Source organism: Strongylocentrotus purpuratus, unplaced genomic scaffold (assembly GCF_000002235.5).
Source record: "Strongylocentrotus purpuratus isolate Spur 01 unplaced genomic scaffold, Spur_5.0 spur5_scaffold_19, whole genome shotgun sequence".
NCBI classification, from domain to species: domain Eukaryota; kingdom Metazoa; phylum Echinodermata; class Echinoidea; order Camarodonta; family Strongylocentrotidae; genus Strongylocentrotus; species Strongylocentrotus purpuratus.
In genome coordinates this window covers 707,142-734,011 of record NW_022145604.1, presented here as the reverse complement: position 1 = coordinate 734,011, position 26,870 = coordinate 707,142, and the positions used below count along the sequence as shown (strand labels likewise).

The 26,870-nt window shown below is 38.5% G+C and overlaps 1 protein-coding gene across 1 annotated transcript; it reads right to left on the bottom strand.

Annotated features, from left to right (window-relative positions):
• Window positions 1–548: 548 nt before the first annotated feature.
• LOC100889710 (G-protein coupled receptor 54) lies at window positions 549–21,806 on the bottom strand. Its single transcript, XM_030989988.1, has 3 exons — window positions 21,216–21,806; window positions 9,848–9,983; window positions 549–1,824 (listed from the first exon to the last, which is right to left on the bottom strand). Exons 1-3 carry the CDS (start codon window positions 21,588–21,590, stop codon window positions 1,208–1,210), a joined length of 1,128 nt encoding a protein of 375 aa, XP_030845848.1. The 5' UTR covers window positions 21,591–21,806; the 3' UTR covers window positions 549–1,207.
• Between the last annotated feature and the right edge of the window lie 5,064 nt (window positions 21,807–26,870).

The window sequence follows — 26,870 nt, the reverse complement described above, 5'->3', positions numbered from 1 at the left end:
ATGAATGGTTATGAGTTCAATAGTGCGAATATTTTCATGAGTTGAAAGATTAACATTCTATTGAATGGAATTCCATTGAATAGAATTAATGATCATCTTTCAACGAATGAAAATATTCGCACCATTGAACGAATGAAAAACATTCATTATTTGGTTTATACAACATCGAAGAAGATCTAATAGAACGTTAATCAACAAATTATGCTTTATTCCTTATATTAAAGATAAATTCAAGTTGGATTCAAGCCTTCTCGATTACATTCAGATTGCCTTCGCGTCAGATACACGCAGGGATACGCGCGCGCACGGCAGAGAGGTACGCAGTCTGCATATAACCAAAAATGAACGACCGTGCAATATACCATCTATTGAATATCATGTGACCAACAATCCTCCAATCAAATGACAGGGATCCACGTAGGTGTTGTATAAATATATATAATTTATGTTATACCTATTCAATATTATGAAACTGACTACATTATTTGTATAAAGAGGGAATGAGGATGTTTCTTTCCACATAATGTATGTCAGTTTATAAAAGTATATATCTGCATCATACATGAACAAAAAATGTACAAAAATACATACGTAAAATATATTAAAATACAATGTTTTGGGGAATGACTCTATGAATATGCAATCAAGGTGCTATTTAAGTAAGTACTTTACCGCGTTTGATAATACTCGCGTTTACTAACCAAATGCACTAACTTCATGCATTTAAATATTGTCCACTCTGAACAGTTGATAGAGTGCCAAATGTTTCAAGCTGGGTGCCGAGTCCAACTAAGCAAAGTTTGAAATTTTGATTCTACATATCGTGGCAATACACATCTAAATGATTAAATAACCATCCATGTTAATACTGTTAAACATTGGATCGAATTCACACAAAGGGGTTTGAATGTAACCCATCATCTAAACAACCATGAATTAACCTTCAACTGGTTCTTATGTAAGTGTACATAAGCGCTCAGAAGTGTATATTGTCCGTTCATTGTACTTGGGCACATGCGTTTACTACGCTTAACGAAGTTTAAACCATGGATTCATAACCCACTCTTGTGAGCTCATGCATTCAGTTCGATATGATACCTTATATTCACGGACGAGACACGATTAGTGATAAAATAACGATGGGAATATTTACGACTTAATCGAAATAATATTAAAGATCATAAACAGAGAAGCTTTTATAAAATTCTTATCTCACTATCGCTGATCTGTTATTTTGAGTCCTTTCCCCGTCGGCTACTCTTTGATGAGCCGTCGGTATCGGCTCGGTTCTAGTTGAGTTTCCGCTTCCATCCTTCTTCTTGAAACACAGAGGGAACGCCTTCTTGAAATATCGTCTGAAGTTCTCGCCCAAGAATGCATACACGAACGGGTTCACGCACGAGTTCGCGTATGAGAGCATATGGGCGAACACTTTGAAGAAATAGGTGCCATTGTTCTTTGGGAAGTTACGATCCAACCGAAACCACGTGGTGAAGATGTACAGAGGCAGCCAGCACAGAGCAAACAGTAACACGACCACCATGATCATCCGAGTAATCTTGCGTTTTTGCTGCAGCGCCATCAACGCCTGAGCGTTGTTAGTTTGCTCCCCAGGCGAGACGCGTTGCCATAGTTTCCTGAGCATGATGCTGTAGCAGACACAGATGATGGTGAGAGGCACGAGGTAGAGGGCGACCATGCCATAGATGGCGTAGCCAGGGTAAAGGATTTCAGGGCGGGGCCATATGTCAATACAGACTAAGGCGTCACCGAACTGTGCCACGTCGAAGTAGATCGCAGTAGGTACGGCTGCACACGCAGAACCTGTATCAGAAAATGAACATTTAAAAGCCTTGGGTAAGATTAATACTGCAAGGAGCATTCGAAGGAAAACGGGATAGAGGAAGTCCACCAATATCTTAGACTGATGATATCAAGAAAGTGTCTGGACAAGGAATGAAAGGTGCAACACAAATGGCAGGTGAAAGAGTTGCATGGCTTGCTCTCGTGAAGACCACAGCAGTGCTTTACAGCGCCACCTGAAGTTTATGATGATGATGGGTTAGATTAAGAGAAGAAAGATTAGAAGGATTTTTGGCCGTGTGCAAATGATACGGGGGTGAGGGTGGTGAAAGAAAGAGTGTGAGAGAGAGAGAGAGAGAGACAGAGAGAGCGAAGGAATTTGGAAGACAAACAATGGAGAGGGGGGGGGGAATAACTTATTTATATCGTGGTAGGAGGAAGGGGGTGGGTGGGTGTTGAGCAACCCCAACTACTGTATAAGACGCCTTTTAATTCTGCAGTACTAATGTACATCGTATTATGATCTATAGAAGATGTGAAAACACCGACGATTTCAATAACAAAAACCGATCCTGCAGGATTGTATGAGAGGTTGTCTTTTTCAAAGCGCAAGTTGAAAAAATGCACACAAACCCTTTCAACGGCAATAAATCAATGATGTAGGCGGACTAGAAAAAACCGGACAATAGGTATAAGCTTGAAGAACTGTCGTTCTGATACACCTTTACCTAGTCCTATGCTAAAATGAAAGATTGTTAAATGGCGGCGGATGAGAGGACTGGAAATATGTTTCGGGCATGTTCAGTGTACTATAACGTCTGCTTAGTTCAAGAAAGGCATTAACTTCAGTAATGTTTAAAGTTTAGAGTTTAAAGCCCTGTGGCTTCTCAGCAAGCTGCGTGATCTATTACAAAATGGAAGGTGGTAAACATTTCGAACGGCCAAATTACGTTGATAGCCAGATCGAAATGTATTCCACCTTAGAGTATATGAGTTAAAGTTTGTTGTTGTTTTTATTTTATATTTCGATTATGGATGCCTTGTTACATAAAAGGGGTTATACGAAAGTTGGTCAGGCTTTTATCAAGTGCAAACAAATTAACGATCGATATCAAATAGAGAAGTCTCGGTTCTCGGTGAATTCTTCTGTTTTATAACAACTGACATTTAGGAAGTGTTCAAAACAGTGGTGTACCTACAAAGAAGCATGGGGCACATGGGGTGCATGTTCACTCAATTACATGGAGTGTTGGCTCAGTCAGTAGAGCGTCCGCCTCACAACCGGGAGGTCGTGGGTTCGAACCCCGGCCGCGTCATACCAAAAGACGTTAAAAGATGGGAGTTGTTGCTACCTTGTTTGGCGTTCAACAATAAGGGATAGAGCAACGTCGATCTGGCGCTGCTCAGTGGCTGCCGGGCTCACGATCAATTGGGCAAAAAGAATTTCCGTTTCGGTTTAATAAAATTTGGAGTGGACTATTAGGCTATTATTATTATTATTATTATTATTATTATAAAAAAAAAGGGCGGAGAGAGAGAGATAAGGAGAAAGGAGGAGAGGGTAGGCAACGTGAAAAGGAGATTCTACAACCCCTTCCCTCGTCATCTCCAGCTGTTCCCCTTTAAAAGTCTGCAGTTCATCCACAGAGTATCAAAGATGGTGCCCCCCCCCCCCCCGTGTTGGTAACCCCTCAATATCTGGATCCACGCTACGACACTGGTTCGGTGTCCGACCCGAGCTCAACGCACTAGATCACTTGTATTTCCACTTGAAATCAACGAGGGTAACATCGCTATTATCAGTGCCTCTTCCCCGCCTATGCAATAACTATACCCTTCTCGCAATCTAATTTAGCCATGCGGCCCATCTTGGCCCCACGCCTTACGTATCTGAATACACACTGACCTAGATTAAAGCAGGAAAATGTTTACAATAGGGCACTCCAGGTGACGTTCCGTGGTGAAAGCGAGAGAGCGCTGATTTCAAATTCACCACGACAATACTTTGAAAGAGCACGATTATCGAGAGCAAATCTTGAGTGGGACGCCCCTTCTAGCACATTCATGATTCTACAACACTGTTTAAGAAGACGTAGCAATAATTTCGATCCGGCCAAGCCGCTTAGCAAGCACACGATGCAACGGTTTGGGGCAATTTTATTATGTTTTATTATTTTCATTCATTACCACTGTGTTTTGTAAATAAACATCATGAAAATGCTGCCTTAGGGTTCTCCTTTTTTCTATTCCACTTGACCTGGCAACGGGTGGAGAGGTTACCAAATCTGGGTCTCTTAAGATGCGCATCTTTTTTAGAGAAGCAAAGGCGTATATAACCAGGGGCACCAGGGGCGTGGCCACCCTCCTGTCCATTGGCTGGAAAGGGTTATACACAGATCCATTTGACCATGTGCTATTCTGTTTCACTCCCCGTGCCCCCCCCCCCTCCCTCAACACATCTAACTACAGTCACCGCATAGCTTCCACATGCTTTCTTATTTTTTCTGTATTCCTCCTCTTTAAAAAATATTCCTCTTTTCTCTCCCATTTTTCACCGTTCTCAAATTGGGGTTTCCTTTTGTGATGTAAAGAATTTGCAATAAAAAAGCAATCATGGCCGTGTGGGGGAAACAAAGACAACGGAAATGAATGAATGAGTGGAAATGCAGTGAGATAAATACACAGAAAATAAAAGAAGCGCAGAGGGTGAAAAGGAATGAGATTTAAAACAGCAATCATATCGGAGATAGCCAGTCCGAAAGTGCAGCCACTTTCACTCCGTATATCCTACTTCTTGTTTTCAAAAACCTGACCACTATGAAGCATATCAATGACCACGAGGGAGGATTTAGAATTAATATCACCAGGGTACCCTAGATATTCAATCGCATCGTCTGAAATTGGCTTATGAAAATCAAATAAATTGAGCGGTAGGCCCCTAAATATATTCTGATCAACGTCTTTCCCGTAAGTCATTGTTTTAGTAACCCACATTACCTAACATCTCATTATCAAGATGGATCTTATAATGCATTAGGTTTTCCTATGAAATTGTTTTTAAAAGCATTTATTTCTTTTGTTAGATCGTTGAATAATACCAGATGTTTACCAATACACTCTTTTCAGTTTTTGACGCCTTTTGTAGGTGGAAAACGATAGGAAAGGGGGAAGCTTAAAATAAAGATTTTCAAAAATATGGAAAGAATGAACAAAACTAAAAGGAAAGTGAAAGAACTCGATCCTATCCCCCTAGATGGTGGCCTTATTAATTCATATTTCATTCAAAAAGTATTACGGGTACTACCCCTTACCCCGCCCTAGATTCTTTTGTCCCCCCCCCCCCCCCCCTCAACCTCGAATGTTGGACCCATGATAAGCCAATAGCCAGCACTGAAAGACTGGAAATAGGAATTACGTGATTGTTACCGCACTCCGTAATTGTAGCGTATTGTTTGTACTGAACGATGAACGTAACATAACAAGGAGATACATGCATCGGTTACGCATCGACTTGCGAGTGATTGAGAAGCGAGTCGAAACAGGTCGAATCTCTAGACATTGAGGACGAACAATCAATAACATGAATAATGTAAGAACACACCGCGGTAAAGGATGGAATGAAAATAACCAATAAACGGTAGGTTAAAAGGGAATTAGCCCCTTTTACTAAAAGAAAGGAAAGAGAAATGGAAGCAGTAAAAAATCAGGAAAAAAATAAAATCCGATAACGAAAACGCACGCTGTGATCACTAATTATTTTCTACTCTTTTTTCCTTTGACTATGCACACATTAACATTATGATTTCCTTCGCATGTCAATTTCTGTTGGTATGTTAATTATATTTACTGGAATTCTATGATTTCTAAAATATGTTTTCTCTCTTGAACTATATCACAGAAAACATAAATGCGTGGTCACAATGTAAAGAGAATATATTTCATCAATAAATCCCAAGATTTCGGGGGTGGTGAAAACAAATAATGCTCTCATTAAATAAAAGATTTTCTAGACAACTTGAAAGATTTCTTATTTGTCGACGGGTTTTTCTCAAAGTTTGCATTTTGTTTGGTCGGTCGATATATTGGTGAGATTCTCACCTCACCCTCCTCGCACCGTCTGAATTGAAGTTATCAACGAAACCTTTCTAGTCCCAAGGGAGATCGATAAGAAGAAAGAGAAAGTGAAATGTTGAGGGATTCTTCTTAACGGGGTTTGTCAACATATTTGCTATTCCATTGCGTCTGCCGGGCATACTAAAGTCTGATGTTTCAAACTCACTGCCACGTTTAAAGAGTTATAGGTTCCCCAAAATACTGCAAAATAACAAATAAACAAGTTGGGGGTGATTCCCCTATTTTTCATTATCGATCCGAAGTAGAACTTGATCCTCTTTTAAACACGATAGAATTACCCCTTGAAAAAAGAAGGTGCCCTATTTTCTCTGTTGATTGATGTTTTTGTTTTTTTGTCTTCCTCTAAATATAGGCCCACATTTAGCCTGTTTTGTGACTGCAGTCCCGATTCACTATAGGAAACGCACACACAGCGCACAGTGCAGCAAAACAAAATTGTTGGGCGGGAAAATGTTAACTGTAAACTGTGAAACTGTGTAGCTGTTGCTATACGGATGTAGCCTGTTTTAGAAATGAACTATCCTTATATCACTGATGAGTTTAGTAACGCGATTGCACTTAAAAATCAACAAAATGTTCCTTATGTGAACGCACCTATCACGATTACTTTTCTTGATGCGTGCTTTGGCATAGCCTATGGGTAAGAGAAGATTAGGTGCACATAGCCTCTGGACTTCGAAGACTAAATTACGAACAACCTTTCTTCCTGCTGTCTGCAAAATAAGTAGACAATAAAAGAACATAGATCGTCTTCTTGATTTAGTCATCAGTAAAAAATATTTAAAAAAAAAACAGGTAATGTTTACGCAATAAGTACGAAGTTGACTTTAGTTTTCTGACCCATATCGTTACTTGCTGTGAGGGAAATTTCGTTTTTTAGCGTTTTATGTTTAAGTTTCCAAGTTGATTAACACGAATTACCCTTTCGAGCTCATCTCTTGTGACGGAACGTAGATGACTATAAACAACAATGATGTAAATCGGCCTACGGTGTCCGTAAGGAGAAAATACACGTATCCCAATTATCCTGCTTGAACCTTACCTGTACGTGTATCAATTCTAATTGTTATCACAAAATCATAAAAGTTATTCAGGAAGTTCCATAAAGTTGACAGTGCAGAGGGATTTTTTCATGAAAATCAGAACTTTCTGACTTTCCTTCATTGTCCGCGCTTTGCGACTTCTTTGTGGATTCTCTTTTATTTCATGCCGTATTTGAATAATTATGACCTGACAATTATTAAAATGATTTTAATGGAGCAGTGATGTAAATTTAAATCCTATGTATTGTTTTGTCATTTCGAACAATCTTGTCAGCAAATATTGTGAAGTTATTCAGTTTATATCTCTTTAAGAGAGACTTTTAATTGACGATGGATATTAACCGATCAGTAAAGAGCGTTGAACTAAGGAGACACGAACGAACGAACCGTTCATAATACATGAACATGTCCAAAACTAACAAAAACATACAGCAATTTTTAAAATGTTTTATCGCGATTGTCTATTCTTGCATTATGTATGCCCATAATTTGTTATTTATATACTAGTAAAGCATTTGTTAGAAGTGTTTTTTGTTTCTCTTCTATATTTTGCTTTCAGTCCTAAGTTCCTCAATGTACAACATGCACGTAGATTGTATTTCTGGTTTTACCTTTGAGATCAATTTTCGTGGTTTTTTTCTATTTTAATTAATGCGGTGAATCCTTTTTGTGTTTAAGTACATTTTCAAATTATCTCCGTGGTTTACTTGTCAGAATATTATGAAATGTGGTTCGTTATGTGGTAACTGAAAAATGAACGATCTATCCGGTGTCCACTCTCTTAATTTGTTTTCCCCCTTCATTTTCTTCGAATTGTTATTCTATAATCCCTTCTTAAAGGTAAAGATCAGTTTTGGAAACGCCCCCCTCCCCTCAAAAATTGAAATGGAAGTTCATATTACCAATCATGTGAATCATGTGAAAGAATATGTTTTGACTAATACGTGGTGATACAAATTTTGCCGGGAAATTGCCTACTAATTGATATATTTGTTAATTATTATATCTATCTGGACCGGATAGATATCGCGCACGTGTCACGTAGTCCCATATACATCATATGGCTCCGAATAGTTTCATTGGACAACGCCCCCTATCGTCAGAGTCCAGCAGCCAATAATGTTAGCCTACTGTTTTTTACCCCAAAAATCATTAAAAGTTCATTTTTTGTTTAAACGAAAAGCACATCCAGCCCGACGTACGTTGACACTAGCTCTTTCATTGGAACCCTCATGTCCCATTGACTTTTGAATGTCACCCACCGTAATTTGGTCAAAATAGGTCGCTAGCTCGCCATTGCCTATATAACACATGTGAACAAGTCGAACTTTGGACGCAATTTGCCAAGCGATTGTAAGATTATAGGTCAAGCACACGAAGGATAACAAGCATGAATTATCATAGATCAGTTGTGATCGGTTCATTATGTCCATTTCAGCTAATCCCCCACCGTATTTTTTCCATTTAGTATAGGCAAGCATTTTGCCGAGGTATTAGCAAAAACATGAATATTCATGATCGCCATGGACTATTCGTTTATTTACAGAGGGGTGCAATTGTGCACCACATTAAACTCCCCTACTTTAAGCCAAGTGTTTCATTTTATTATGTAGTTTGCTAGGTTTATTTAATAACTGTTTAATTATCAGATATCAATCATATCTTAAAGATATGGAAAATGTTCTTGTATTTTATATTTAGCAAAGCAATCTCACATACAAGTTCACTACCAAGTGTCGTCCAATCCGTCGATTGCCGTCTGCTATGTACATCCAGCGAGCGAAAATGAGACAACCGGAGCAATATGCTTTCTATGTACAGTGTTTGTAACATTACCAAGACTGGGCCACATTTCTTATTATTTTGATAATTCCAGAACCTTGCAGTACACACCAATACTTATATGCTAGATGATCAACCTTTTCGGATCGATTCCGCAACGTTTCTTTCACAATGCAATCGCCTGGCCAGAACTGATCTCTACCTTTAAATTATACGTTCTCGATCCTTTTCGTTGGAGAGGGATATAAAAGATGTTGGTAGTAGTCTCCTGAATCCGATCGGGATTGTAGATACTAAACCCCAGAGTATATTGATACCTTGCTATATTGATTGTAAGGGATAAACTTACGTAAGAATTCCACTAACGGTATTACGCGCGCTGCGTGCATCGAACTTCGGTTGAACTGCAGACTTTGTGGTGAGGTAGTGTGCGAGAGAGAGGGAAGGGAGGGAAAGAGAGAGAGAGAGAGAGAGAGAGTGTGTGTGTGTGTGTGTGGGGGGGGGGTAGAGAAATAGATAGAAGACAGAGAGAAGAGATAGAAGAGAGAAAGAGATAGAACAGAGAGAGAGAGAGAGAGAGAGGGGGTGAGAAGTGGTGAAGAGATTGTTTACTAAAAGGCCGATGTATCATGTGTCCCTCTTGCTATGCTGAATATTAAACCTGTGACGTCATTTCAGTCACGGAAAGAGAAGTATCCTCGCGTGTCATGTACAGGTATATAGGAGCCATTTCATTAGATGCAGAGCTTGGTAACGTCATTTCGTTATTAAGATTCCCTGTCGGATAGGCACTGGCTGTAGTGTTATAAAAACCGTTAGAAAAAAAGAATTTTGACATTTCGATTTCAAATCATAAATATCTTGATAATCAGACAGGCGATCAGAATTTTGTTACAGAATCTTAGACAAAGATACCCAATCCCTTTAAGGGGGCACCACCAGCCCAATAATAATACATGGCAATTACCCCCCCCCCCCCCCCCCCCCCCCGATGTGCCCCCTTAAACATAATTCCGGAATTGGATCCCCCTCCCCCTCCCTTCCTCCCTCCCTTTAAAACAATCTTGATCCGCCCCAGTTCTTACCTGCCCATATACAGACGTTAATGATGACAGCCGCTCGAGTCGTTCTGGTCTTCAACGATTGCAGAGGACGTACTATCGCTTTGTATCGATCAACACTCATTGCTGTCAATGTCAGGCATGTTGCTTGGGCCGTGACCTAGGAAAGTTGAATTAGAGAAAATATAACTATAGTGATACATAATGATACACAACAATAATGATAATAGTAATAACAATAATGATAAAGACTAAGACAACATGACATGATAAATAGCTCGCCGATTCGAAGCGGAGATTAGTATAAGTCGGTGCCAATAGTTTACCATCCTAACATCGTGATACCAACATAAATACATACTTGCTAATGGATTTGTGTTCATCCTCAAAGTGAAGTATGTTTTTTGATTTACTTCACTTATTAATTTTCCTTTTATGTGTTGCCTATTCAGGGATAAAAGACATGATTATTTCAGGCTTACAAACTAAAAGACGTGAAACTATGATTATAGAACCATAGAAATGTTGAAACTTTACCATAAAGGAACATTATGAGACCGATGGTGTAATGTTTCAAAGGGTTACATAGCTGTTAGAGGGGTTGAAAATTACGCCATATTGGAAGGCATGGAAGATCATATTCAACAAAATATGACCCCTCCTGCTTAAATATAGTTACAAAACTGGCTCTAAATTATGAACCTTTATTTGGATTATAAAGTATACGTATTCGCAAAAAGAAAGAAACTTATTTCCGCTGCATTTACCATATGTTATTCGAGTCGCAAGTTCCTCTTTGAATTTATGACCCCTTTTGTGAATTTCCTTGCTCTTTTGAAAATAATATTCCCGTTTTTTCCTTTTTAATCTGTGAACATCTCCAAAAATTGTCACATTTTATCTGAAATTTCTAACTTACATGCGTACATACAAAGTCAATATGAGGTTACACCACTAGGAAAACAAAATAGTGAAACATAACAAAAAACACACAGTTAGACTTCAAGGGCAAGTCTACTCCAAAAAAAAAACTTACTTTCAGTAGAAGTAGAAAAATCTGACAAATCAATCCAAAAAAATTGAGCAAAATCAGATAACTAATAAGAAAGTTTTGAGTCTTTAATAGCATGAAAACTTTGAAAATCACAAGACAAATTGGCAACTCACCGCACAGAGTCTGTGACGTCAATGCCTCACTTTGCACTAATTCTTTTTTTTAATTTTCTATATTGATGATATAAATTTCCAAGTTTCCCCCTACAAATCTTATTTCCTCACACCAGCATCGAACGTTGAGGGCTCCATATTTACTGTGCCACATTCGCTGTTTTCACTCAGTTTTCTTCGGCTGTGTCTGACTGACAGATATGGACCATTTAGCTTGCACATTTCACCTCAGCCTGGGGCGCAAGAGTTTTATATCATTGTCAGACACATTAAATCATGTTAATGTGTAAACTTCTCCTTTTAAGATCCTCCCGACAACCCTTGTCGTATAATTTTGCTCGCTCCCAGCTATTCTCATCTCAGATTTAATCATGATGAATCGAAAAATGTCCCCCAAGTCCACTGCATTCCTTTCTTTAAGAACAAAAATACAGCATCCCTCATACCAACGACAAATAAACTGAGACAGCTGCTACTTAGCACTGATTATGATCAGTGCGAATGTTTACGATTACAAGGAGAAGGAAAGGAAGAAGAAAAAGAAGAAGAAGAAGAAGGAGCAAGGATAGGACATAAATGTTACAAATTGGTCGGTCTTTTGAAGTTTGGCTCCTTGCACAGCAATCATCGGAGGGTGATAGTGATTTAAGGTCTGTTAAAAAGCTTCAGGAAGATATTAGTAACCTTGATGAGTTCAGGGCCCCGTTTCACAAAACTTATCATAAGTGACAAATTGCAGTTTTTGTTATAAGCTATGAGATCCCTGCTTCTGATTGGTTATCAGCAGATTTGGCACTGATTTATGTCATTTGTCATCGAAAAAAGGCTTTGTGAAACAGGGCCCTGGAGTTCAAAATTACTCCAAACTGCAGCAACGATCCCATTTATTTTTATTTTATTTTTTATTTTTTATTTATTTATTTATTCGTACGGGGTAGCCCATTCAACATCAGTTGGTCTCCCATGGGGCCCCTAACAACATACGTACAGGAATGCAACACAATATGTTCAAATAAAATCATTCAAAATTCATACACAATAATGTCAAGTCAATAGTTTAAAAAGAGAATGTAAAAACATTGAAATATATCAAGGTGAATGTTTGCAATATAGAATAATCAAATATTTAAAGTGCAATACCGAGTAACAGAAAATAAATAAAATTGGAATTAACAAGCGCCATGTCTTTGTCCTTCCTTACAATGTCTAGCTAGGGATGGCTACACCTTCTTCTAATTTGAACGGAATATGATATTCTCACGTCAGACATCATGATTTAACCCTAAAAAGGCGGGCTATTTGAGGTCTTAGTACGGCCGGGGGCCATTATGGCCCCCCCCCCCCCGATCTCGCCGCGAAAATTTGCACGCATGTCAAGTGAAGTGTATAGAATAATATGATAATTTCAATTTTTAGAAAAATTTACTCATTTGCATATTTATGGTAATTTATGCAAATAATGTCATAAAAATCACATTTTTACCCATAAATCATATATTGTTCATATTTAAGCCTTCTTTTTCACTACATATATTCATTAGACCATTCTGAATAATAATACGACAAAAAAATTTGGAAGATTAAGCTTATTCCTTATGTTATTCTTTGTTTTGATAATTTCTTATGTATTTTATTGTTTTTTTAACTTATCTATTTCATTGTTTTTGTTGTTTTATTTCATTTCTTACTACAATTCAACTATTATGACTCCCGAAACAACCACCGAAACTTTAAAAAAGACCCAATAACCCATGTTTGATCTGTTTTTAGGAAAAATGACTTTTCCATATGTTTTGTACACAAATCACGAAAATGAGCGATTTTCGGGCTGACATGCAAAGACAAAAGGTCACGTGACCTTGTAACCGTCGGTCCGATTTTCAACAAAAAAAAAAGACTCGAAAGAAAGAAGTTAGCAAGCGGCGGGGCGCCATCCATATGCGTTCACGAGCAATCGGGAAAATTGTGGAGGCGGGGAGGGGGGCACAATGCCCCCCCCCCCGGCCTTAGTAGGGTTAAACGAAATGCTGTACACGACTACATCATTTATGATAAATGACAAGTGCCAGATGTCCTGTTCAGGTTTCCATAATGGGCAAATTTAAATGTTTACGATTACACCATTTGTGATATAATCTTTTTAAGGACTTTTTCTTTTTAAACATTGCCAACAAGAAATAAAGTTCAGAGCAATTCTAGAAAATAAAAGATGTTCAACGTTTCGTCTATCCTTCGCTAAGCGTGGCTTGAGGGATAAGAGATATATCATTCAAACCGTACATAGGTACACTAAGCCCCTTGCCTTGATCATGTTGTTTTGCGGTTGTCAAGAACTTTTCTATGGATGAATATATTAAGGGAGCATTATAACAAGTGGCCATCGGGATTTACTTGAGCGGATAAACGTAATACCCCAGACTTACTTACAGAAATAAGAAATTGAGTAAACATTGAGGAGTGAGGCTTATCATTCTGACTATTGTAAAATCCCTTCATCTATTCAGCAATGTTTTGTTGTTAAAGAATGTATCAGTTACAAAAAGTCCTTCTTTCGCAAATAATTGTATGATGTTTGATGAAATTTAGTATTTATGAAATTTTATCATTTCATTTTTTTAAATAACAATTGTTATATATATTTGCTTATTTTTCTGAAAGGGCGACCTGGATTTTTTCAATTTTTTTTAATGTTAGGCATATTATGTGAATCAATATGACGATATATCCATTATTAACTACTGTTTCGTGAAGGGCGTCTGTAACGGCAATAGAGAAATCCTCCTCCTCTTTTGCCAATGACTGCATATCAAATCTTTAAATGCAAAATCATTTGTAGATGTGTTAGGTCTACAGGAAAAGTTATCATTATTCTCCCTTCATTATTCGTCTTCGACATCAGTAGTATTCAAATTAAAAAAAAACATGATCATATCCACATCATAAATCATTCGAAAATCTGGAAAAGAGAGCATTTCTTTGCCAAAATTTCTCTCTACCTACTGACTGTATAATGATTTATGCATATTTCATGCTGCCCCCAAAGATCCATTTTTCTTCTCTGCATTTCAAATGCACTATGGAAATGATCCCCTGCTCCCAAAACACCTGAAGTAGTTTGATTTCCAAATAAAAGGGTTTTCATGACATATCGATTAAATGAAGCCAAGTGACATGACACCTTTGGTGGTTTTTCATTCTCGCAGTCGATGGGGGTTCAAGTGTTCGGGATGATGACGTATGTGAAAGGCGCTGCGAGCATCGTCGAAAACATTGGATTTTACATTATCAAATCGCAATCGAGGTGGGTGTAAAACAGGACCACAACAAATCCAACAGGGTGACTCTGACACACAAACAAGCAAAGAAACAAAATAAGTCATTACCTGAAAAGGGTACATATTCTCGTGTACTTATTAGGTATACCACTTGGGTTTCTAAGAGGTGAGGAAGAGGGGGGGGGCATGGGACGGTTGTGCCTCCCCTTTCCCCCTTCAACATCCGCCAATAGCCATGACAATGATTGTTGTCAATCTCGGACGGCATCGCTCTTTCCAGGTGTGTCGCCTTTTCTGAAAAGAGCCCTAGATTTTGAGGTTAGATGGCAAAAACCTTTTCTGAGATAGATTGCAAGGCCAGCCATCAATTTAGTTCAAATTCCATCTCATCTTGTGACGACGAAGAAGATGAAAAGGAGGTAATGAGCGTGCTTAAAAAAAAACGAAGAAAAGAAATTGAAGATGAGCATGAAGGTTAAGAAGATGTAAATAGGAAGAAAGAGAAAGAAGAGGAGAAGAAGAAGGTGAATGTAAAGAAGGTTGTAAAGAAGAAAAAGAAAAAATGAGTCGAAGAAAAGGTAGAAGGAGAAGAAAAGTTTGAAGACGATTTCGAAGGAGATTTCGAAGAAGAAGAAGAAATAAATAAATAAGACGAATAATATAAACAAATTAAAAAGAAATGACAAGAATTATCTTACTGAATCTAATCGATACAAATCCCACTATATATAATAATCTATTTAAAGCCCGTCTGTAATAGTTTGGCCAAGAGGGATTAGACCTGCATGGTAACTGACAGGTGGTTATCCCCGGTGGTTATCTCATCAAATCAGCTCTCACTTAACATAAGAAAAGGGGAATCATGGAGGGGGAAACGAGTACCGCTTAGGCATTGTTTGCTATATAGAGGGCTCAAGTTGCTACAATGCAATGAATGCAGTCCTGCTTTAAATACAGTTCATCATATTTTCAGAAGACATTCACTCCACATTAAAAGAGGAAAAACTTTCATCCTCATAACAGAGTCAGAATCAGGATTGGATTACATTATCTTGTCATCCACAATGACATGAACGCCGTGTTTCTGTTCCATAATGCCATATTAAAAGCACGAATAAGATGAGTACGTGATCGACCAGACTAGATCACGAATAATTCATTTTGGCATTTCAATGTCCATGTGACTCTATCAATTTATCTTGTAGCATGTAACGCTGAAAGGAAACGATGAGCAAAATAAGGCTAAGATTAATATTGAAGAGAAGAGCAGACATTATTCACTTCCAGGAAAGGAATAATGGGTTTGCGGTAAATGCGCTTATAATGTGTGTGGAAATAATGAGGACATAAGGCGAAGATTAAGATTGAAGAGAAGAACAGACGTTATGCACTTCCAATGATGGAATATCGGGTTTGAAGAAAGATATAATTCATAGTCTGATTGTAAATAGGCCTTATGATAATTGAGGGCATATTCGTAAATCATGATTTAAAAAAAAAAAATTCAATGAATTAGAATAGCAGAGATGTGTAATATCGTACCATAAGGTTTGATTCGTTTGTTATGTTTAATACATGTACGTCATAAGTTAAACATTATTTGTAAATATCAATTATTATTCATTCATATAACTTGCATCCACCATTTATTGACTTATTGCTTTAACATATACATTATATTAATCACTCCAAGATCCTAAATCAAAATGTGCATCCTCATTTATATATGGCAATTATGCACATAATGCTCGATCTTACATGTAGGTTTCCCCTCTCTCTTTCTCTCTCTCTCTCTCTCTCTGTCCCTCAAGATAGGGGGTCTGGAGGCCCTTTCCCCTCCATCCACATTAGGTAAAAGGCACATGATTTTCAGGACCTATCAATGCATTCCCGCTTAAAGACCGTCATTACTACTGGCCCAGAAGGATTAGACCACACAGCGAGGTCACTGACAGGTGGCTATCTCATTAACTCAGCTCTCAACTAACATAAGAAAAAGAGGATCACGGGGGACCAACATGCACCGATTTGGGAAGTTTTATATATAGAGGGAGCAAGTAGCTACAAGTAGGACAGTGGGGCTTAAAGGAAAAACAAATTTTGAAATGAAAACTAAATTAAGTTATGGGGATGTTGAACTTCCGCCATAGCAAGACGGGCGGTGTCTCCTGGGATACCATTGTCTGACATCAAATGTCATCAATCCCGTCCAATATCTCTCAGCTATTTGACATCGGGTGAACGGTGCAAACAAAAACTGAGCCCTCTTTTAAATCAAGTCAATTGCGCCGCGAGCGGCATGTGCTGTTTGATAAACTCTTCTGAATATGAGCACCATTATATGCATTCGTCTCGTCTGGTGTTCATGCCACATAATGCCTGTCGGTTATAAGAACAATATGTAGACTAATATAATCAGGATAAGACTACTAATTTTAAAGCGACATTAAACATAAGTGTAAGCGTTACAAATGCTAGATGATCATGGTGATCATAACAAATTATCATGCTTCAAGTGAGCATTTAAGAAATCTTGGAAGCCCTTATATTAAGGAATGTGTTTTCTTATATATATATATATATATATATATATATATATATATAAAGGTAACATTTCTCTTATCAGAAATTTAAGATTTTGTTCTACTTACTTTCCTGTAAATATTCATTATCAAATGCCAATTATTCATTTTGCTTGTTCGAAGTGGTGAGGTTTTAATTTGCGAAGATTCAAGGTTTCGATAAAGCAATCATTGTAGCGTTCGGAAATATAGGCACTTTACCCATTTATTCAGGGTTTTATTCTTTTAGTTTATATTTCATGTCTATCGTGGTTGTTAATACCACCACAATGGCAACAAATCATACCACAGCTAAACGATTTAAACAAAATTACTTTCGGTGATGGCGTGACGAATAAATGAGGATATCATTTTTGTGTGAAACAATCACGATTTTAAAATGAAGGATACCGGAAAGAGATACGAGTATCGATAATGCCTAGAGGTATAATGAAATCCAGCTTCCGATACCTGTTATTTGATAGCATTTTTGGTTGTGAGACTCCTCCGAGGGAACTTCAATTGTCAGCATGGTCAAGCACTCTAAAAGTTGTTTCCTTTTTTTGTTCAGGATAAAAATCATGAAGAAGTTAGATTTCTTAAATACCTTTGAATCCCAGTCTAGCCAAAGGAAGTTGTTCCAATCAATAACATATCAATGTGATTACGTTTCTACCCTTTTTTTTTAAATGTTGCATTTGAATCGAAGAGAGGAAATGCGGAGGACTCCTAGAAAGCTGCTATACGGAATCAAATTACCAGGTAGAAATTGGAACTATACATAAGCTTCAACTGTAAACAAAATACAAAAGTATTAGGGTCTCCAGATAGTTTTCTTACTAAATCGGCAATACAATAGGAAACGATTATGATACACGTGCTTTTTCTGTAATAATTTGAAACACCCACACCAAACTTGTCAAAATAAGCTTGGAAAAAAATATATCTTGGAAAAATAAAAACGTCTTGAAAGACATGACAGTTTTTTCTCTCACATTTCCAATTAATGCCTGGATTACATTTGGCCTGCGATTAGTCTGCGGAGCCCGTATCCTGTCGTATTCCCTTTTCCGTGCGGCCTCTGTGGCAGGAGGCGGTTGTGAGATTTTAGTACGGATTCACGGGCTCCGCAGCCTTTACGATTTTGTTTCGCGAGAAGTTAAACAAATTTGAACAAATCGTAAGCCCGTAGCCCGTATACATGTCGTAGGTGGCATTGCACAATCCCCGCACGGGCATCGCCCGGAGGCCTCGCACTGATTGTGCAGCAAACGTACGATTTTTCGGTGAACATGGGGGCAAGGAAAATCGTACGGAGATTGTAGACTCATGGGGCATTCGCACGGCAATTGCACAGCTATCACAAGGTTGATGTACGGTCACCGCGCCTTCTCCGCCCAACCTTTGCACGGAAGCTGCACGAGCTCCGTATGATTTCCGTGCGGAGGTTGCGGAGACTGCACGGCTACTGCATGCAAATTGCACGATTTCCGTACAATCTCCGAGCAGCCTCTGTACGGATTTGCCCCGGCCTGCCCCCAAGGGCCAATACAATAAATGGCACGATGCTCGTAGATAATGTAAACACGAACATCGTAGCCCGTAGCCTCCTACGATGTCTACAAAAAATCGTAGACTAATTTATCGTACGGCGCCCGGGGCAAATGTAATCCAGGCATAAGCCATAACAACATCTAAGATCTCTGACAAGCGGAACACGTATGTCCAGGGAGGGGTGGGCACTCGGCTCGAAGTATGTACAAAATCGACCCCATCCGCCCCCCCCCCCCGCCCACTCCCCCGATCGCGACCTGTTAATATGTATGTGAACAAACTTTGATTTTTCTTACTATATGTATAACATGTGTGGGAGGGTAAGGGGTGAAATACTTCTGTAAAACTAAGATTCATTTATCATTAAGCGCGATATATTATGATACATTAATTTAAGCACTGTGACCGCAACACGGCAACAGTATATAACTGGTCGCTTTGGTTCATCTTTGAATTTGAACTTTGAAGTATTCAAACTAGATTTATATCCCAGCTGTCTTACGTTATTTCGTTTTACTGAACATTAAACACTATACCCCGAAATTCAGTCCAGCCGATATCTTGGGTTAACTTTCACCCTTTTAGAAAAATCAAATACAAATGCCATACTTTAATTTCCGAGGATATCTGGAGGGTATAAAGTCACGTCCAGACTCGAGATTAATTACATGAAAGAGAATACTTAAAGTGGCTTATTCGACCAAGCTCTTATTGCAAACATGGCTGGACCGGGGGTGAGATATTGAAGCAATGAACTTTCAAAGTTTAGCAATCTTAGGGGCGTGCTGTGTTGCGTGTATTTACACGGACTTTCAATTTTGGGGATAAAAATCGATTAACTGAAGTGTCCTGAAGTTACCAATATCCCTTCTACCACGTCTACACCTTGGATAATTGAAGAACTTTTGTATCAAGACCTCCATTTTTTAAACGTGTGATATTAGTTTATTCAGTTGAGTAACTACCCTAACCGAAAATGAATTCAACAGCGTTAAGAAACGCATCCTTTCACCGACGTTTCTCATTGAATGTTGCATTAAAAGTACTTATCTGTGGATTATTAAGGACTTTCTTACTTGCGTAGGTTTGTTTGTTTGTTCGTTCATTTATTTTGCTATTCATTTAGGGGGTCTTGCTTGCTTCCTTGACAATAAAGTTGTCCAAATTACCATGTTGTATAATAACACATAATAATGTTGGCAATGGCTACGCCGAAACTGACTATTGTGCGAATGTAGTGCATTAGCACAACATTTTTAGTAACCAGGAATAGCCAATTTGTATCTTATCTCGCAAATCTTATCCAAGGGTACAATGCAAGTATTCGAATTTTGGGTACTGCCTCTCATTTCCGTTCAGATGAAATCGTGATCATAATCAAAGAGACAAGACGTAACGATGGTCAACAATGTGTCTGTTTAATATACGTGATACGTCGGAGAGAACGCAATAAATTGATAGGTCGGAGAAAACGCAGTAAATTGATAAAGGAAAGTCTTTATGTTTCAATTCCCTTCTCCTGCGGCATCTAACTTTGACATCGAAATAGACGTCCTTGATGTTGAAGTGTTTGCGTCTTTATCTATTTCGATCCGACTCAGTCTGTCTAGTAATGACTTCCACAGACAAGACAGAATATAAAAACGACAGGGGTTTAAAAAAAAACACCATTTGATATCATGCTATCGCTCTGAACTTTAGGAATGAAAACTCATATTCTGTTGACTTAAAGATGGGGTAGGTCGTGAGGGTTAGCCAGCAGATGTTTGCATGGCTATTTCTTCTCTCCAAAGACGGTAGAGGGCCGGAGGAGCTAGGGGAGGGGGTTGCAGGGATGCGTATCCCCTCAGTTTTTATTTAGGACTATAAATAAATACAAAAGCGCCTCGAAGTGTCTGATGAGTCGATGTGCTCCCTTTATCATCGAACCATAGGTCGACCGCTGCTGTCATGGACTAGCCAGTAGCGGATCCACGAGGAATCCATAGTCGATCTCTAAACGCACCAGACAAACTATTTGCAGAACAGGATGGCCGATGGCACATAATTAATGTTGATAGTGCTTGCCAGTATTCATAAAGAGTCTGGATAATCTGGTAATTGAAGCCCTTGGTCTGACCAAAGGATATTGATGGTTTGTCTTCATGAGACAATCTTATTGTATTAAGGCTAGGAAAAATATATCATAGACCTACTTATTTTGTATCAGCTCACAAGATAGTTAAATATGGATATTCCCAATCATGTTAATGGTTAATGCTAATGGTCCGTGTATCTGAAGGTTATTAAATGGTAGAATGTCGTAAAAGGTCGAAACATTAAGATAACCCCCAAAAACAAACAACAAGTGGTATATTTATCTCCGTAAATGAAGTTTGTAGTTGACAGAAGCATTCCATATGAATTCCATAAACGAAGATCACTCATAAATGTGAATAGATTGATACGAAAAAGTTGAATTTGTTGGCGAGGCCATCAAATTACCACCCAGGATCGTCCCATTTCATTCTCTATCCTACCAGAGTTGGGGGTACTCAGGATTTTTTAGAAGAATTGGTATTGTCCCCAAGCAAGAAAATGAATTTTGTTAATTTTGCATGGAATTGATGACCCCTCTCCCCCCGCACTCTTCTGATTGTTTGTTTTTTGTTTTGTTTCGTTGTGTTTTTTCTTCTCTCTATCTCTCTTGTTAGTGGTTTCACCCCCACCCCCTCTAGATCCACGTATGCACTCATTTGCAAACGTCTTCAATTCCACCTTCCATGGAAGACACCCCCCCCCCTCCCTCCCTCCCTCCCTCTCCCCCTCCCCCTCCCACCCCTGCCCCCTTCTTACCTGCATCATAAAAAAGACAAACTTGCACATGAACCTTCCGAAGATCCACGTCGGTATGGCATAGACAATTGCAGTGAAGGGTGCACAGCAGAGCAGAAAAGATACATCAGTGATCGCTAAATTTACGATGTAATAATTCGTCACTGTCTTCATCTGACCATGGCGTATGATCACGTAGATGACGAGGAAGTTGCCGACGACTCCGATCAGCGTGATTAAGAAGAAGATAGCTGGAACGAGCCAGTTCTCTACGGAGAGTTGGTTTCCGGATGTGAATGCTGTGATCATGGGAGCGATAGAAGTGTTTTTGTCCGTAGATGCCATAGTGAGAGAGGTGTGCGTTGAAGACTCTATGGATTGGTTATGATCCCACATGGTCTCATGGCATTGTGACGTCACGGTCCTGAAGAAAAAGTGTGACAGAATATTGTTAGTTTGGAAGGTTGCATTTAAAACTATATTATCCTAAGCGTATGACATACTAATATGCCCTGAATATTGTTGGCACACAATTGATTTGGACATCTACACTTAACAAATGTCGCAAACAGGGAATGAATGACACCCCAACCACCTCAAAAAAATAAAAAATATATAAATCAATAAATAAATAAATAAAATAAACGAATTGGCAATCCAACGAAGTTTGGTATACAAATTGAATAATCGTAATAAAGTTTGAGATAAACTTCTTGTATTAGATTACCGCAGTCATGACAGTAATAATTGATGTTCTTATATGAAATGACAAAATGTTTGGAAAGCATTTCATGACAAATAAGAGCATCCATTACAGAGTTGTAAACCATCTCTTTTGTATGTGATGCACGAAACGCTTTCTTGTCAAAAGACCCTGGAATAAGAAAGTATCGTCTGATCTTTCTTTCGTCCGTGAAAGATATTCAGTCCTCAACATGAACTTTGCAACGATTCTCTCACACAGTCACATCTTGTAACTTCCTTCTTCTTATCTTCCTTCTCTTCTTATCTTCCTGTAACTGTCTTTGCCTCATCGTATCTTTATCTTTCCTCTGTCTTCTGTTGTTTTGAATGTTTGTACGATGTTGTTTTTATATAAAATAAGTTTGTATCTTATTTATGCTAAGTACTTATTTGGGGATCATTCTCATCAAGCCAATTCTGGCTTTCATGATTCCTCACTTCCTTGTATCTTATGTTTTTAATGAACAATCAATCACGATCAATTGGGCAAAAAGAATTTCCGTTTCGGTTTGATAAAATTTGGAGTTGACTATTAGGCTATTATGATTATTATTATTAGTATTAACATATGTATACTTTTTATGTTTTTTAAAAGAGAGTGAAATAAATAAATGAAATGAAATCTATTTCCAAGAACACAAAAGTGAACTCAAGGGCAATTTCGATACCATATTGTATGCCCCATAGGAACCATGCTCGGATGACGTAATACGTCATTGTCACGTGCCTGCATTTCAATTAGTGACGCACAAAGCTATTGAATTGATTTGCCTTCAGTTGATTTTTCCAAAGAAGTTGCGATCATCGTATTACATCAAAAGAACAGATATCACAGCTTTTGAAAGGTCACTGAATTCACTGATAGACTGTGTAAATGATCTCGATTAATCTGATTCTAGAAACAGGTGCGTGTACCTGCAGGGCTAACATCCGCCAAAGCTTTTCATATCAATATGACACGCTATGCGTTCATATCTACTGTAGATCGGAGTGTATCTTTGGAATAAATTACCGAAAAATCTTGATAAAAATCTGTGATACTGTTGACAACTTTAAGGCGCGTCTTAAAACGTTTCTTTTCAAACATACTTTCCAATGTTAACGAGAGGAAGTATGTTGAGCATATCTCACTCTTCTTATGTTACTCTATCCACTTTTCCTTCTTACTCTTCCTTACAGCGCATAGAGACATATTGTGATATGCACTATATAAGTACGGTATATTATTATCTTATTACTATCTTGGGAAAAAACCAGGGACCCGTTTCACAAAGCCTTTTTTCAATGAAAAATGACGAAAATCAGTGATTAAACTGCTTTTAACCAATCAGAAGCAAGGATTTCACTAGCTTAAAACAAAAACTGTAATTCGTCACTGACAAACTGGTATTTTGCTGGAAAAAGTCACAGAAGTGATGATATTAAATGATATCCTGGCAAAAACATACACCAAATCGCACAAATTGAGTTTTTCTTTAGCTTCTCAGGGGGGGGGGGGGGCTCATCCCCCTCAAACCCCCCCCCCCCGTTTTTCAATCAATTACATTTATTAACTGAAATTCTAAAATAGCAATATCTTATGTCTCCCAAGAAATGTCTTCTCCATAAATGAAGAGACTTTCTGTCTTGTATGGATGTTGTGATTGCAATAGTATCTGTCTCCTTGCCCAAGAGCGTAATATTTCATTACAATTAGTCCTGTTATTCAAACTGTAATGCAACCCTCATTATGTGTCGTGTAGCTCATATTTCAGTTGGCATGAGACAAGGATTGAATATCGAAGACATTGTTATCTTAATCAAGGACATCTATTTGTATAAAACCAAAGCAGAAAACAATTCCATATTTTTTTTCAAACAATTAATGTTATACTTCTGCTACTGTGTACTCCCGCGCAGTTGCGTAAAGAAGCTCCAGGCATGATAATAGTATTGGATATCACCCTGCAAAGTCCTCAAGGCGCTTCAATATCACCCCGGCTCTGCTAGGCTACCGATTTCGGTGCTCACAGCATTCAAGGAGTTCCTTCCTACCGGTACCCATTTCACACCTGGGTGAAGAGTGACAGATGTCTTGTCAAAGGGCATTTGTGCCGCGGCGGGACTTGAACCGCGGACCCTGTCCACTAGAACCTATCCACTAGACCACAACACCTCTACATTATGGATGGGGGGGGGGGCTTTCTAGATAGGCCATACTCCTCTCCTACCTTTTCCTGGGTTTCTTTTTCTTAATTATTCTTTTCCCTATTAAAAAAGGGGGGCATCGCATTTTTGATATGAGATAATTCTGTTCTTTGCGTTGTCCGGCGGTCCATCTGTATTTCAATTATCATAATAAGATTTTGTTTTGCCATGGCGTATTCTAACATATGAAAGGGCTGCTGTGATACGCTACATCTGTGGTGTATAGCTGTGATCTCGAAACCTCTTTACATGCCTTTGTTTCAAGACCATCCAACAGTATCATGTCAGGGCTTGGTAATTTGAAGAGGGTCCTAAAAACTACTGAGGCTATTTGTTCAATTTATATTGACGGTTAAATGTCACGTAAGTTCAGGTATCATATGCAACATCATATGCATCAAGAACACTTCATCTTAAGTGCGAGATGAAGAATGCATCACACCCGCGTCAAATACACGAGGATTGGTTTTACTTGTAGAGTAATCTACAACCACTTGAACATGGTGGTTTAGGGCGATGGCGTAGATTGAAGCTGTGATTTGAAGGGGAAGACTGGTCGTACCGTGGAGTATTAAGGGGGTCTGAGAATGGAATCCTGTCTTCTCGTTATTTATCTTCTACTACTTTTTTTTTCTTCTTCTTGTTTTTGTTTTTCTTCTTCTTCTTCTCCCCCTCCTCCTCCATATTATTTTTTGCTTCTCATTTTATTGTTTTGTCTCACATTCCCCCTTTCTCTCTCTCTCTCTCTCTCTCTCTACCTCTCTCTCTCTTTCTCTCTCTCTCTCTCTCTTTCTCTTTCTCTCTTTAACATGACTAACGTGTTTTTGTCTTCCTCGCCTTTTCACCTTCTACCATATCCACCCTTCAACTCTCCACCTACCCACCTTCATCTATTGCAACCCCCTTTCTTAAATGTTTGATTAAGGGTACGTGCCCGTGTACCGTGCCTGCCCACCGTACCACCCCTCCCTCTCCTGGTACCTCTCCAGCACTATCCGCTTAATCTGAAGGGGGTGTGATCGAACCTGCGATCTAGTTCAGTCGGTGTTCTCATTTCGCAATAAGCCTACACACAGGTAAACCCTTGTTGTGTGATGGAATTAAATGGATCTCAGAGAGCGGATCAAAGAAAACAGTCAAGCTAACATGTTGATGATAACCTAAGGTGGAAGTTAAACATGAAAGGTCATTAACTTGTCGTCTCCACCTACTATATTCAGAGCGTACGATGGATTAAAGAGCAACAAGCCGGTTTGAGAAAAAGGACTTTCCCATGACTTGCAGCAGGCCCAAACACGTATTTTCTAACAGACCAATCGCCACGTATTATGACTGTAAAACTTGCAAACTGTCTGCTTGTATAAGTGTTACATCATCACAATTAGTAGCGCGACTACGGAACATGGGCATTTGCCCCTCTTTCCCTAGGGGGGGGGGGAGACGACAACAGCAAAATAAAGAAATGGGGACATAAAACATGGGAGAAGATTCTGCAACACCATTCCACAAAATTCATTGCTCGTCTATATACCGGTTGAATTAGGGAAGACTGGTTGTCCATATTTACTCTGTGATCATAATAGAATTAAATATCAATACATGAAAGAAACTTGACGTTGAAAGAAGAGAAACGAAATTTACGACAATGCTTCAAATGTTTAAAGCCACCAAAATGAAGTTGTACGTAATGCCCATCGGATCTTTCGCAGACGATAACAAATTGTTTGTATTGAGTGAGGCATGTTTAACACAATATTTCAAATTGATACTAAACTCCATTTACTTATAAATTGTTACGACAGACACTTATCCTCAAAGAAAATTGAATAATCTCAAACTTGTTTCTTTATGTTTTTATTAAATATAATCCCCCTGGCTGTTTACTGTCCATCCCTCATATATATCAGCTGTTTCTTATTTAATCTTGGAATACAAACACCGCTTATCCAATTAGTTGATATTTATTGCCTGTTTAAACTCTTCCAATATAATCTGTTTTTAAAGCTGAATATAGTCCTTATAGGAAATCTGTCAATAAGGAAACTAAACCAACACACGTAGTACTTCTCTGTTTCATGGCGTTAACAATAATAGAGGACGGAGAAGGATAGACGGGTAGATAATTGTATTGGCGCCTGAATTGTAAGCTGTTAACTTGATTTGATCATCGTCTGTTCTCCCACGTTCTAAGTTTATATTATATACTGTGAAGGTCGTCAGTCTTTTAGGGCAACTCTGGGTACGTCTATACTATGTTTTAAGGCCTGGTTCCACTTTGGATACGTCTATACTAGGTTTTAAGGCCTAGTTCCACTACCGGGGTAGCAAAATATCTAAACAAATTACTTTGATCAAAGGTAGACTTATTTCATTACATTAAGTAAAAACTTAACTGTAGAGTAGTGCTTTGAAAATCATTGTTATAAGCACAATTTGTCTTGGAAGTATATGCTTTAGTTTATTGATTTCTCATTACCCATGCAAGATAGGAGGACGGTGAATACCTATTATCATATAGGAATTCAGAAAAAAGGGAAGAGCAAGAAAAAACGCTAAATCGGATTAGAAAGTCTTTGCCTCTAAATCGAGATTAATCTTGTGTTCATGATTTCAAGAGTTTACCTAATCTCTTTTTATTTACATAATTCAGTAATGAAGGACAAAATCTGCCAAATTGATTCACGAACATAACCTCTAGTGGACTTACTCTGATCGTATAATCTTTTTCGAAGCCATTGACACGTT

What these genes read in the sequence shown, in the direction of transcription:
- LOC100889710 (XM_030989988.1), bottom strand. Translation starts at nt 21,590, where the DNA reads ATGTGGGATCATAACCAATCCATAGAGTCTTCAACGCACACCTCTCTC. An exon ending in TTGTCTTTTTTATGATGCAG is followed by an intron (nt 9,984 to 21,215) that starts GTAAGAAGGGGG and finishes CAACTTTCCTAG; the next exon opens with GTCACGGCCCAAGCAACATG. An exon ending in TAACGTCTGTATATGGGCAG is followed by an intron (nt 1,825 to 9,847) that starts GTAAGAACTGGG and finishes TTTCTGATACAG; the next exon opens with GTTCTGCGTGTGCAGCCGTA.